At 34.8% G+C, this 13,104-nt stretch overlaps 1 protein-coding gene across 2 annotated transcripts in view; it reads right to left on the bottom strand.

Moving 5' to 3' along the window:
- LOC126769369 (40S ribosomal protein S19a) overlaps positions 1 to 13,104 on the bottom strand; it is a 45,516-nt gene that overhangs the window by 6,533 nt on the left and 25,879 nt on the right. Inside the window, exons 9-21 of one of the 2 annotated variants that reach the window (XM_050488089.1) lie at positions 12,355 to 12,617; positions 10,534 to 10,721; positions 9,772 to 9,853; positions 6,621 to 6,653; positions 5,849 to 6,112; positions 4,199 to 5,720; positions 3,586 to 3,787; positions 2,944 to 3,068; positions 2,204 to 2,422; positions 1,732 to 2,056; positions 920 to 1,134; positions 348 to 509; positions 9 to 175 (exon numbers count right to left, since the gene is read on the bottom strand). In XM_050488089.1, the coding sequence (XP_050344046.1) occupies positions 9 to 175; positions 348 to 509; positions 920 to 1,134; positions 1,732 to 2,056; positions 2,204 to 2,422; positions 2,944 to 3,068; positions 3,586 to 3,787; positions 4,199 to 5,720; positions 5,849 to 6,112; positions 6,621 to 6,653; positions 9,772 to 9,853; positions 10,534 to 10,721; positions 12,355 to 12,617 (3,767 nt within the window). The remainder of the gene's footprint in view (positions 1 to 8; positions 176 to 347; positions 510 to 919; positions 1,135 to 1,731; positions 2,057 to 2,203; positions 2,423 to 2,943; positions 3,069 to 3,585; positions 3,788 to 4,198; positions 5,721 to 5,848; positions 6,113 to 6,620; positions 6,654 to 9,771; positions 9,854 to 10,533; positions 10,722 to 12,354; positions 12,618 to 13,104) is intronic. The other variant, XM_050488087.1, reaches the window with a different exon arrangement.

Below are 13,104 nucleotides of genomic sequence, written 5' to 3'. Positions count from 1 at the left end.
ATCCTTACCTGTAAACACTGTCGTTAGTCCAAGTCATGTTCTTCCAAACACCATCGCTTACTTTAGCTATTGACGGCAAGAAGCTGTAGAGGACCGACTTCTGCTGAGCTAACCAGCACGAAATTAAGAAACTCGAAGAATTTATAGAAGTCTGATCGACTCCGATACTCAGAAACTAAAAAAAAAAACAAAATGTATACAATTAAAAAGTATAATATTTTTAAATGATTTTATTTTGTCTTTATGAGATTTCATAAACAAATAATATACTGGCTGAATAATGTTAATTGTGCATATTTACATCTACCACAGGTAATATAATATTCTTGACATTATCAGTGACAAACCTGATAAAATTGTGATTGTTTCGCCTCATTCGTACAATTCACTTCATCGCTGCCATCGTAACAGTCCTGTACACCGTTGCACACCTTAACTTGCCAAAGACACTTCCGACCATCATCGCACTGGAAGTATCGCGAAGGGCAGTTCCCACCACTTTTGTGTTTCTATTTACAAAATAGACAAGATGGATAACATTTGGTAATAATAATGCAATAATATTTGTTTCAATAATCGAACATAAATACGATAATAAAAAGTAAGTGTAATGCTTCTATGTTGAATAAAGGAATTTTAATAGATTTGATGTTATTTTAAAGCTTTGCGATTGCGGAACAAAATAATTCTGATCTGAAGACGGATTACATACACACACATATATATATATATATGTCTTTACTTTTGATTGATTGATTGATTATCACTGATTGTATTTTTTATTTGTATACATCACGGGTTTATAATAGCACCTTAACATTTCTCATAACTGCATAAGTATATCACTTACGCAAGTGTCATGATTAATTCAACCCTTTTTAAAAAGAAAGTCACAATGTGTGACGGTTAGTGCACTCACGGAGCCGCAGTAGGCCTCGTCGCTGCGGTCGGCGCACTGCGGCACGCCGTCGCACAGCTGGTCGTCGCGCACGCAGGCGCGCCCGTCCGCGCACGGCGTGCTGTCGGCGGGGCAGCGCGCCGCGCCGCCCGCCGCCGCGGGGCAGCCGCGCTCGTCCGCGCCGTCCGCGCAGTCCGCCATCTTGTCGCACACCCACGACAGCGGGATGCACACGCCTACAAGCGCACGACTTATTGATGCTGTCTCACTACACTACAGTGGGGGTCATTGTGCTGTCTCACTACGCTCAGCTGGGGGTCATTTTATTATTTAAACGTCAAAAATACTATAATTTCCGTTGTTCAATAAAAATTCTCCTCAAAAAGAGGAGAGGAGGCCTTTAGCCCAGCAGTGGGACATTCACAGGCTGTTACGGATTACGGAATAAAAATCAACCAAATATATAATTTGAACGACGTTTAAAAAATACCAGTTGTTCTACTACTTTAGTTCTACTATTTTATAGCCAAGATGGGCTAGTGGTGGTGGCCAAGCACCACTGAATTTTCATGTGCTTAATTTGTGTTTATAATTCATCTCGTGCTTGACGGTGACGGAAAACATCGTGAGGAAACGGATTTAGTTGAAATTCTGCCACATGTGTATTCCACCAACCGGCATTGGAGCAGCGTGGTGGAATAAGCTCCATACCTTCTCCTCAAAAAGGGAGAGGAGGCCTTAGCCCAGCAGTGGGATATTCACAGGCTGTTACTGTACTGTACTACTATTATCGAGAACCGCAATTGGAACATACAATTTGTCATCGTACTCACCAGGAGCACAAGTGAACTGATTCTTGGAGCATTTATGTTTAGTGGCGTCGTGTTCTGGGCTGACTATCGGTTTCTCTGGAACTACAAAGCCGCAGGCTAATTCGTCTGAGGCATCCCCGCAGTCATCGATACCGTCGCACCTCCACCAGTATGGCAAACAGTTGCCATTGTGACACTTGAACATCCAGTCCAAGCATGACCCATTGTTTGAGAAATTCGGCGGTTCTGTGCTGGGTCGAGGTATTAATTTCGTATGACCGATAGAAGCACAATTAATTTCGTCAGACATTTGTACGTCGCTGCAGTCGTTTTCGCCGTCACAGACCTACGGAACAGTCACTTGAAAAACACTTCTGACAAAATAAAACCATATAATCTAAAATGTTTAATTTTAAGTTCAAAATCCATTCAAATTTAGAGAATTTCCAACAAACAATAGACGAATGATTCTCGGAAAATGAATATAACTTACCCAAGACATAAAGATACATTTCCCACTGGGACATCTGAACATGTAGGGTGCACATGTGGAATTTCTACATCTCTCTTCGGTTTCATCATCTCCGCCGAGACAGTCCCTCTCTCCGTCACACACCCACGAGTCGGGGATACATAATGGGTTGGTATCGTCGTTACATCGGAACGCATGGGAATCACAACTCATTGATTCAGGTCGTTTTGGTAAATTTTGCTAAAAATAAAACCAATGGAAATTGTATAAATAAGATATATACGATTTCAGCCAAGGCGGCTATTCTCAACACATGAGACATACAACACAAACGAGTACCGAACACATTGTCTATTCGCTCTCTTTTCTAATCTGATAGCAACATAAAAACGAGGTGAGTTAAGACGAAGTTTCCGTGCTAACAGTGACAACTTCCTTACTCCAGGCATTGAGAATTACTCGATAGCAAAACTCAATTTTTATTGATCCGACGAGGGATCGAATTCTAGACCTCGACACCTACGAGCCATAAAGACATATTTTATTAGACCGATGAGGCAGTTAGTCAATATTATAAGATTAAATCATTTAAATATAATTTAAGCTAGTTAGCTTACAAAAAAGGAAGTAAGTCAATCTTTCTCATGTAATTACAGGGTACATATTTTGTGCGGCAAATTGATCCCTATTATATTGGCCCATAAGTTATAATTTTGCTTAGTATGTTATTATTTTTTTGACACACTTTAAAAATCTCTTACCGTGCAATTGCGTTCGTCCGAGCCGTCCTTGCAATCATTATCTCCGTCACAGACCCACCTCTTCTCGATACAGTTTCCATTCGCACATTGGTATTGAGTTTCGCTACAATTTTTTTTACTGCAATCTAGAAGTGAACAAAAAGGATCACAACATTTTCGTAAACACTTTATATTGCTAATAAATAATAAAAGCATCTATGCTAATATGAAAAATATCACAGTTAATAGTCGTATAATTGAAAAATATAGATTGCTATTAAAAGCCCGTTCCTTTAATAAGTTATAAATAATAATTGCCAAATGATATTAGTATTTTGTGTTTTTTTTTATAAACAGTAAAATATGAAAAAAAATTAAGGTAAAGGAGACTCGGAGGTCATGTTTATGTATACGTATACATAATCAAGTTTCGTTAAAACAGTTAGTTGGTAACAATCATGACAAATTGGATGTGATCATGTATTGTGTATCACTCAGAATCGTTTGCATTTTTAACTATGAGTAATAAGTAATGAATTTTTCGAATTTAATGACAATTTCTCAACATTATACATGAAACTTAAAACCATTTTTTTTTAATTGTACACTTGTTTCAAATACTTAAAGAGAGAGTTAGAAAGAGAAAGAGAGAGAGAGAGGTACCCTTCTCGTCGCTCATGTCCACGCAGTCGATGTCCCCGTCGCAGCGCCAGGGCGGCAGGTAGCAGTGCGCGTCGTCGTCGCACGCCACGAGCGGCGGCGCGCACAGGCAGCCCGCCTCGTCCGACAGGTCGCCGCAGTCGTCGTTGCCGTCGCAGCGCCACGTGCTCGTTATACACATGCCGTTTTTGCACGTGAACTCGTGCTAAAAAGGTAATACAATAATCTTTATTTCTTTTATACAAAATCCGAAAATAAAATCCGAAATCCGAAAGCCGAAATGGCCTAGTGATTAGAACGCGTGAATTTTAACCCACGATCGTGGGTTCAAACCCGGGCAAGAATTTTCATGTGCTGAATTTGTGATTATAATTCATCTCGTGCTTGACGGTGAAGGAAAACATCGTGAGAAAACCTTACTGTAATTCCTTAACGTACAAAAATCGTTTAATCAAACTATTATGCGCGTAGGTTTTACATAATGTTAAAGTACACTTACATTTTTTGCACACTTGCAAACACCACGTGTAAATACCAAAAAAATATACGTGTTTTACAATCTGATACCTAAATGATGTTAATACAAATTAAATTAAAATTTGTTTCGTATACATACCGGAGCACAAGTGCCGGCTTGCTTCGGGCAAGTCATGTTCGGTGCTGGTTCCATTCCATTCGGACACATGCATTTTCCGTTAATCCTTTTAAACCCATCGGGACAGAGACAGCTGAAGCTGTTACCGGGCCCACCGAGACACAATGTGTTACAACTCGTATTTTTATATGAACATGCATTGGTTCCATGTTGCATGAAATAAGCGAAAACCTTAAGATCCATCAATCCAGATAAATTATCGTTTATCGTAACAATGTTGGCTCCTGTGTCCTTATCGGCTATAAAAATGGACTTTGCTTTCCAGTCATCCCAATACATTTTGTTTTTCAAAACGGCAACAGCGAACGGATGTGAGACTTTGTCATCGTTCCATAATATTCTCCTAAAGTATTGTCCATTTAAATCAGCACTTGCAATGTAATCTTCCATCGCATCTACCCAATATATCCTGTCTGCCATTTGATCGATAGTAATACCATTAGGCCATTGCACAATGGGCCTCGTGAACAGCTTCTTGACATCCGTACCATCGAGATTCGATCTAGAAACGGACGGGCTGTAACGATCCCAATCTGTCCAAAACAGATATCCAGCTCGAGGATGAACAGCGATACCACGAGGTTTGGAGAGAATCGTCGAGTTCAATATTGTAGCTCTCATTCTACCTTGACTTGTAAGATCAGTTCGTACCGCTTCGATTTTCTTGCGCATACCGTCTACAAAGAATAGAACGTTCGAGATCCAGTCTAAAGCCATACCTTCTATACTAGCTAAGTCGGTATCGACGACTACCTCTTGCGCATTACCGTTGCCGAAGCATTGCCGGCTAATTTTATCAACTTCGATATCAGCCCAATAAATACAGTTATTTTTCATATCGAATTCAATTGCAACTATATTTCTCTGACCTTGTACTGGTATTACGGTCGAATTATCTGATAAATCGATTCTCGCTATTTTGTCTCTTAATGCGACCAAAATAAACTCTGTTGGCTCTTCTAATGGACAAGGTACCATTTCAGGCTCGTAGGGCATATAATACGATATTCTGCACATATCGCCATCAATTTTCCTGTAGCCCTTGGTTCGATAGTAGGAAGTACCCGGTCGACAATCCGGTGAAACTGCATATGGATCATAGTTTAGACTTTGATTACGGATGCAGACGTTATGAGAGAGTACGAATCCAAAATCGCATTCGTAATCCCGTCTACTACATTCGCAGACTTCCTTTTTAACCGGTCTTTCGTATCCAACACCATTGTAGCAGTTAGTATGCGCGAGACGTCGTTGAAACGTATCCCTTGTCCCGAGAACGCAGGACACCGTCGAATTAGGCGAGGTTAGAGACCAAAATTTGTAATCATCCTCCGTACAATTACGTGGGAAAGTGTTTAGCAAGTCAATAGTAATGATAATCCATTGATGTTGCGCATTCTCGGAGCCAAACATTGTAAACGTAGTTGTATTCTCGCCTGGCTCCGTCATAAGTCCGTATATGCGTAGATCGTCACTATTAAACCTAAAAGTGAAATAAAAATTACGATAAATAACATATTACGTTTATTTGATAATAATGCTTAAATCTTTGTCAAAATGCCCAAATAGTACTTTATTGATACAAGAAATAAAAAGTCAATGAATACTCACTGATAGGAATTCCACTCCAGACCCTCGTTAGTCGAATACAAGATTCTCCTGGTCTCCCCCCTTGACTTGAAATACTTGACAGCTACAAGTACTCCACCGTGATCACCGTAATTGAAGAAATAATAATCTTTCAGTATTCTTTTCCACGTGAGGCCAGCGTCCCTACTGAGGTAAACTCCGGGTATGCCTTTCAGAGACTTCCCCAACACCCCAGTCGCCATTATAACTCCAGGCACTGATTTAGAACTCATTATACTTGCTGATCTGTAATTAGGAAATGAATTACAAGTAAACTTTACAACATACATTCAGAAAACTTAAGCTCATTAATTAATGTAACTTAAAATTAAAAAGACAAAAACAAAGACATTTATAAAGACATTCCATTATTAAATGCACTTAAATATTAGTGACAAAAATGTTAAGCCTGTAAAAAAATATGTTTACTTACATATATACCATTATTCACACAAAGTTTATAAGCCGCGATTTATGTACTTTTACTAACGATTAAAACTATAATGTATATACATAATGCATGTGCATTTTATTTAATGGACTGAATTTTATTTTGCATTGAAAAATCTAATCAGTGATGTCTAATGATTATCATGAGATACGAAATATGTCGTGTATAAGCCCAACTCGTAATCAATTCCCAAAAAATCCCATTATATATTTTGCAGGTCTTAATTAAATTTTAAAAAGCACCCCGTGCTCAATGCAACCAACATATAAAAAAATACCACATTCTCTATAACTGATTGTTTACCTCATATCATTGTTTATCACTTTTCCTGGTTGGCTGCAAAAAATTATCTTCTATTATATACCATTTAGCAGCAATTTAGTTCGTATTTTATCTTTTAAACCATTAGTATTAAATTATTAAAAAATAATATTTTAAGATTTGACACATTTTTTCAAATTAAAAAAAGAAAACGATTATTTTAATTATAAATCATATATTGCAACAAAAGTAATTTGCATGGCAACATTTGCTAATATTAATCAATCATTAATAGGCATTCAACTTATCACTAGAAATTGATTTATTCTTGTTATTGGAAATTCCCACACAGATATTTATTCATTTTACGATAATATGTCAATTACGATAACATTAATTGACTGCATTTAACTGAAATTCTTGGTGTAGCCAGAATAAAATCCCAGGCTAGCAATATGATCTTATCTCATGTTTTATTTAATACTTATAGTTCATAAATTAAAATCTATTTAATTTATGAACGAAAATAAATAATCATAAATGTAGTCTAGTTAAGATTAATGCGATATTATTTTATGGTAGTTACAAATAAACTAAATTATCTTTTACCTTTAATTAAATATTTTCATAAAACATTAATTTACAACTTCGATTTTAGGCTAAAAGAAAGCCCCATAATTTTTGAACGAACGCTTCTTCTCTTAAAGATAACTTATTCCGGATCGCTACTCTATTTCAAATTGGCTTGATACCTTAATGCCAGAATTTTATCTCTCTCACGCAAGTTTCTTCAAGATTATTATACGTTTTACATGAAGATAAATTAAAAGCGCTAATGAAACATATGAAAATTCAGTAACACTTGTGCTGATATAAACCACCGGTCTTTGGATCTGTCTATCTAGAGATCTACTTTTTTTTTCTTGTTGTCTTTGGTGTTGTCTTTGGATCTGTCTATCTAGAGTTTTATCCACTTAGTCATCAAAATTAAAATCAAAAAATATCCTAAAAATATGTTTCTTAATACATAATGTTTTGTTTTTTTTTTTTGTTTAAAGATATAAAACCTTTAAACAAAAGTTTTATTATTTTAAGTTTTATTATTACTCGATATTTTAATTTTAATTTTTAGTTCCTATGTTTTATTGAGTGCCACTACGTATCCTTTAGTTTATAATTTTTTTTAATTTTTGTTTAGTCATTATTTATGCGCTTGCTGTGGTCTCCTTTAATTGATACATACTTTAAAATATTATTCCACGATGTAATGTACTTATAAGTGTATATTCTTTGTTGGAGATCCTTAATAAATAAATAGATAAATTCTCGTTTAGAGAGAAAATAAAATTTAAAAAAAAAATTAAGTAGATATATGTAGCTTTTATATGGAGCCTATATATAATATATGTGTGTAACGAAACGTTTTTTTTTTATCAAATTGTTCAATCGAAATATGTAACTTAATATTGATATGATTTCTGAAAATGTATGTTAGAATTAATTTCGTTCAAACATGTTTTTTTTTTCATTTCGATATTCATCAATCTTTATTTTATTTTTACGACATACTAACTATAAATCAGTTTTAATGTAACTATAAAAATATGAAAATTAATATGTTAATCTTAAACAGCTTGTTACAACTTTACGATCATAGCGTCTTACTTTACATGCAAATTTAAATAATATTCAAGTTTTGCTCAAGCAAAATTTAAACTAGAGAATTTGAATAAATCCTAACGAATCCTGTTATCAGTTACATGTTAACATATCCGCCATTATATTGTTTATATCTACGTAATGTTTAGCGTTCATCTCTTTACCTATATCATGATATATGATTAGATCTCGAACACAATATGTACGTGCAAACCATGTTCTGCACGCAAGCAGCATTTTAAGAGCTACAAATTCATTTTCATTATTCAAAATAATGATATTCTAATAACATCAACTTCAGTAACAAAAAAATCTTTCTCGTACTTCAAAAGCTTTTTAACTCATTTTTTTCTAGTACATTTATAGTAGAAGAGACAATTGTTGCTGACGTAGAACGCGAAAGTTACCTAGACGTTGCAGCTAAGAAGCATTAACTGCTCTGTTATTGTTATTGTTAGCGCCTACCGTTTAACCGTATATAGCTATTTGGTTTCAAAGTTTGCAAAGTGTTCCAACCCTTTGCCTCTGAAAACACGTCAAGCTGTGCATCCTGCGCCTGATCTCTTCGGTCTTATCGTAACCAGTACCATCGGTATATGACAGTGAGAGAATATATCCGCACATATATCACCAGCTTAGTTGGCCAGTAAAAAAACCGTAATAAAAAAATCGCTGAGTTTCGTTCGCTGGTCTTTCTCTGATCAGGGTATTTTCTCTTCTGAACCAATGGTTATTTTTAAACAATAAATAAGTATAATTCAATATTTCATAATAAAAAATGGTTTGATTAGAGTGCTTGAACTTGGACCTTGTCAGAAATTCTATCAGTAGGTCATTATTATGCATAGCATTTAATCGTCATCATTATAATTCGATTCGTTCGACAAAATTCGAATGTTTTATAACTCTTTGGCCTTCAATAAGGATACATTATAGGTCAACGATTTAAATTTTAATATACATATGTAAATTAATTTGTATATAATTTACATAAATTATAGAAATGGATCAACTGATTTGATTATGTATGAAATTTAAAATTATTCATTATAATATTATGCAACGTCATATTGCGGTCGATGTTTTTTTTTCAAAAAAAATGTCAGTCAGTTTGTAAAAACTACTGTATTCATTTTAATGAAACATTAAAACGGATGATAGGTTACAAAAGTATTATGAAAAAAAACGACTTTAACGATCACAATGAAAGAGTTTCCAGCGGATACTCTCTTTCTCTGTTTCTTTTCTCTTTCTTAAGATATACTAGACATTAGAGATTGATTAACATAAATAGATACAATAAAAACTCATACTTAAATAAAGATATATCACTAAACAAACTAACTATTAAATAACTTAAAGTAACTACAATACTTGAAGGGCTACATTTATCTACGAAACATTCCAAACAATAATAGACTTACACGACATTAAAATAAAGTTCAAAATAAATCGTACATCATGAGTAGCACACACGACACTACAATCTCAAGGTTGCCAATATTTAAATTAGATTTGATGATATCTTCCTTACCTTGTAACTGGATACAACTGGCTGAATTTCTGGCACAAATGTAAACGGCAGGAGTTCTCTATGTGGCAGTTGAGCGGCTTTCCTGTTTCAAATACAACAATTTAATTTTAAATTTAGAATGACCATGTTATGTACAAAGGACCGGGTGGTCAAGAGTTGGATCTTTTCCCAGCGTCGTGATTAAAAAAATAATCCTACAAGTAGTCATGTGTCTTGGCCATTATGAACCAGCGAAGTTTTGTCTTTAATAATATTTAAAATGCGAAAGTAAATCTGTCTGTTGTTTTCTTATTTCATTACGACTAAACCGTTAAACCGATCGTATTGTGATTTGACATTGACGTAGCCTGGGACAGGTCCCTGGTGACGTCACAGGCTACCCAGGGGTAAGGACATATAAATGAGATTTGCGCGAGAAATAGTATATGTTATAAATCGTGGCGAGTCGACATTTTGCCATTTTACTATTATTGTATTAATACGGATTTCTTTTTTTACGATAGACACGCTAATTACTTAATTCAGTATGAATAACAAAAACTAACGCAACTTATACCTACGATGTCTTGGATGATACAAAACGGTCAGAAATAATAAATCAAATGAAAAAAATTGGAACGATATTCTAAGAATTTGAAACGTTTCAGGACAGACATTTGTGTGCATGAGCATGTCTGTTTGTCCTGAGTCTGGGTGTAAAATATCGATTCAATAGTACTTGTTTCAAGCACTATTTTTAAAAAGTATGTTTTTTATTTTTACCATTTTCATCTTCAGTCGGTGGTTTGATAGGCGACCACGTGACTCCGTGGTCGAATGTTATGAGTGACACCAAATGCTCCGGCTCTATGTTTGACGCTTGAGTTTTGAAGTTAACTTTAGACGCGATGTATATACCCTTCAAACCTTCGACGCGGTATAAATCAGTAAAAGGATCTTCAGTCACATCTCTGAAAAATAATTTATCGCTATAATATAATCTATCATTTTTAGTATTTTTTTTTATTTATAAATACCATTTTGTACTGTAATTTTTATTATTAATTACAGCGAAGTATCATAATATTTACCTACTGGCAATGAATATTATTGTTACATATATTTTTTTCTTATAATCGTGAAACATAAAACCTTACAATGTATGAGAATTCCTAACTAATATTAATATAAATGACTTTACAAAAGTGAGTTTGTTTTTTTCACGTCTTAACTACTGAACCGATCACATCAAATTTTGCACACCTAACCTCCAAATACGCGGGCGAAGCGGTAGGCAGTAACAAGTATTATTATAAATATGGTTTATAAGAAGCGGGCACTTGTGCCCGCCTTCTTATAAACCCATTTACAGCTATTATTTACAGCGATTCCATAAAGTTATTTTTCTGCTACTAAAAATTAACTGCTACTAAATTTCTAGATAACCCAACTTTTACTATACCAAGTTCCATGAAATGGGTCTCGACAAGAAATGAATGATGTAGTAATTGATTTTATCATTGTTTACGTCAATAATATTCGTTTTAATAGCAAAACCCGAGTCGGTCCAGTAGTAAGTAAACATCAATCCCAAACGAAGATTGCGACTCAATTCAAACTCGACCCGCTTTGTTTTTACAACTAAGATTTGAATCGATACGGATAATACGGAAAATGTCGATAAATACTGACAGAAAATTAAACCTTACATTAAGTTACAAATGTATCATTCCTTTGGCACAAATTCGTCAAAGTTAAACGATGATCGTCTCGCACTACGCTGTTCGGAAACACTTTTATAATTTAACAGATAGCGCTAAGGTATGCGCCGATAATAATAGTACGTTAGAAACCTAACAAAAAGACCATAATTGTTTTGATACATATTGTATAAATCTTATATGTTTTATGAAATGCTTCATATATTAAGATCCTTAATCATAGCTATATTCTAGGACATGACGTTACGCTTAACTGCCTATGACTATACAAATTCATAGAATATTTGAGTATAAGAGTCATGCTCGCTCGGCGCTTAGAACTACACATGTAATACTTTATTCCACGACAACTATATATACAGTACAAACACCGAAGCTAATGCAAAAATTATTCTTTATCAAACAAAGGAAATGCAAGAAAGACCGTTTATAGATGTGCTAAGCGTTTAATTGAATTATTTGTCAACGGAACACTCGTCTTGTATACCAATTATCAGAAATTCTTTGTCCAGTGTTACGTATGACAAATATTCAAAGACACATGTTAATTTATAATCATCAAACCGGAACACAAAAATACTAAGTATTGCAGTTTGACGATAGAATATCTAATGAGTGGGTGGTACCTACTCAGTCGAGCTTGCACAAAGCCGAATCACCAAGTATTTAATGAAATTAGTATACAAAGATTATTTATGTGTTTTTTTCAGCAGTAAATCAATCCCAAGTCGTAAATAGAGTCACAAGTGTCACTATACAGGTGAAGTGAACCTTCAAATCTTCTTTTTAAAGTATAATTAAATGGAGTTGATTTAGTTGTGGGAAATTACCAATTATTTGCCTTTAAAAATTATGAGAAATGAAAAACATCCATAAAACTTACTCCAACCAACTGTCCTTCCAATTTCCATCGGGAAAATAGCTCAAAATATGTTCTAAGCTAAGCACGAAGTTATACTGAGTGAAGTTTCTGCTTATTTCGGATACGTAGAGATTCGCCAGGTTTTCCGTGTGCATGACAGAGACAAATATACGCTTGTCAGTTACATCTGCGATGTGAAACTTGCTCAGATCCAACTCCGTCTGAAATTCTGCTTTGAAAAATGGACCTCGTTGATGGGAAATGTAGAGATCTAAGGAGTTTTTCTGAAACAATATTAAATTTAATATTAATAAATTGATTATTAATTTCTGTACTCTTATATCTATCTATATCATAAGTAGCAAGTTCAATTTTCGTTCGAATAGTATCAGTATATAAATAACAACAACATTAATTAATAATTCAAAAGTACTTCTAAATTTCACCTTGAACTAACTATATTTACACATTAACGATCTTTGTTACGAACACATATTTAAGGTTTCCTGTATTTTTTTAACAAAAAAACAATTTAATAATAAACTTTTTTTTATATTTGCCGGGAGGGCAAATGACTCTACTCCACCTGATGGTAAGTGGTAGTAGAGTCCAAACGCGACGACGGCCAGTACAGTCGGGAAGAGTGTTCTGTACTAGCCGCCCCCGCCTTGCCGGCCCGCAAGATGCCTCTTCACGCCTCGTTTGAAAGAACCCGGGTTGTAAGAGGAGGTGAGCTGGTAAGGAATTCCATTAAATTTTTTTTTTTAATTT

The sequence above is a fragment of the Nymphalis io genome, chromosome 7 (genome assembly GCF_905147045.1).
Source record: "Nymphalis io chromosome 7, ilAglIoxx1.1, whole genome shotgun sequence".
In the NCBI taxonomy this organism is placed as follows: domain Eukaryota; kingdom Metazoa; phylum Arthropoda; class Insecta; order Lepidoptera; family Nymphalidae; genus Nymphalis; species Nymphalis io.
Note: the sequence above shows the minus strand (reverse complement) of the source record. Positions and strands in the feature narration are given on the sequence as shown.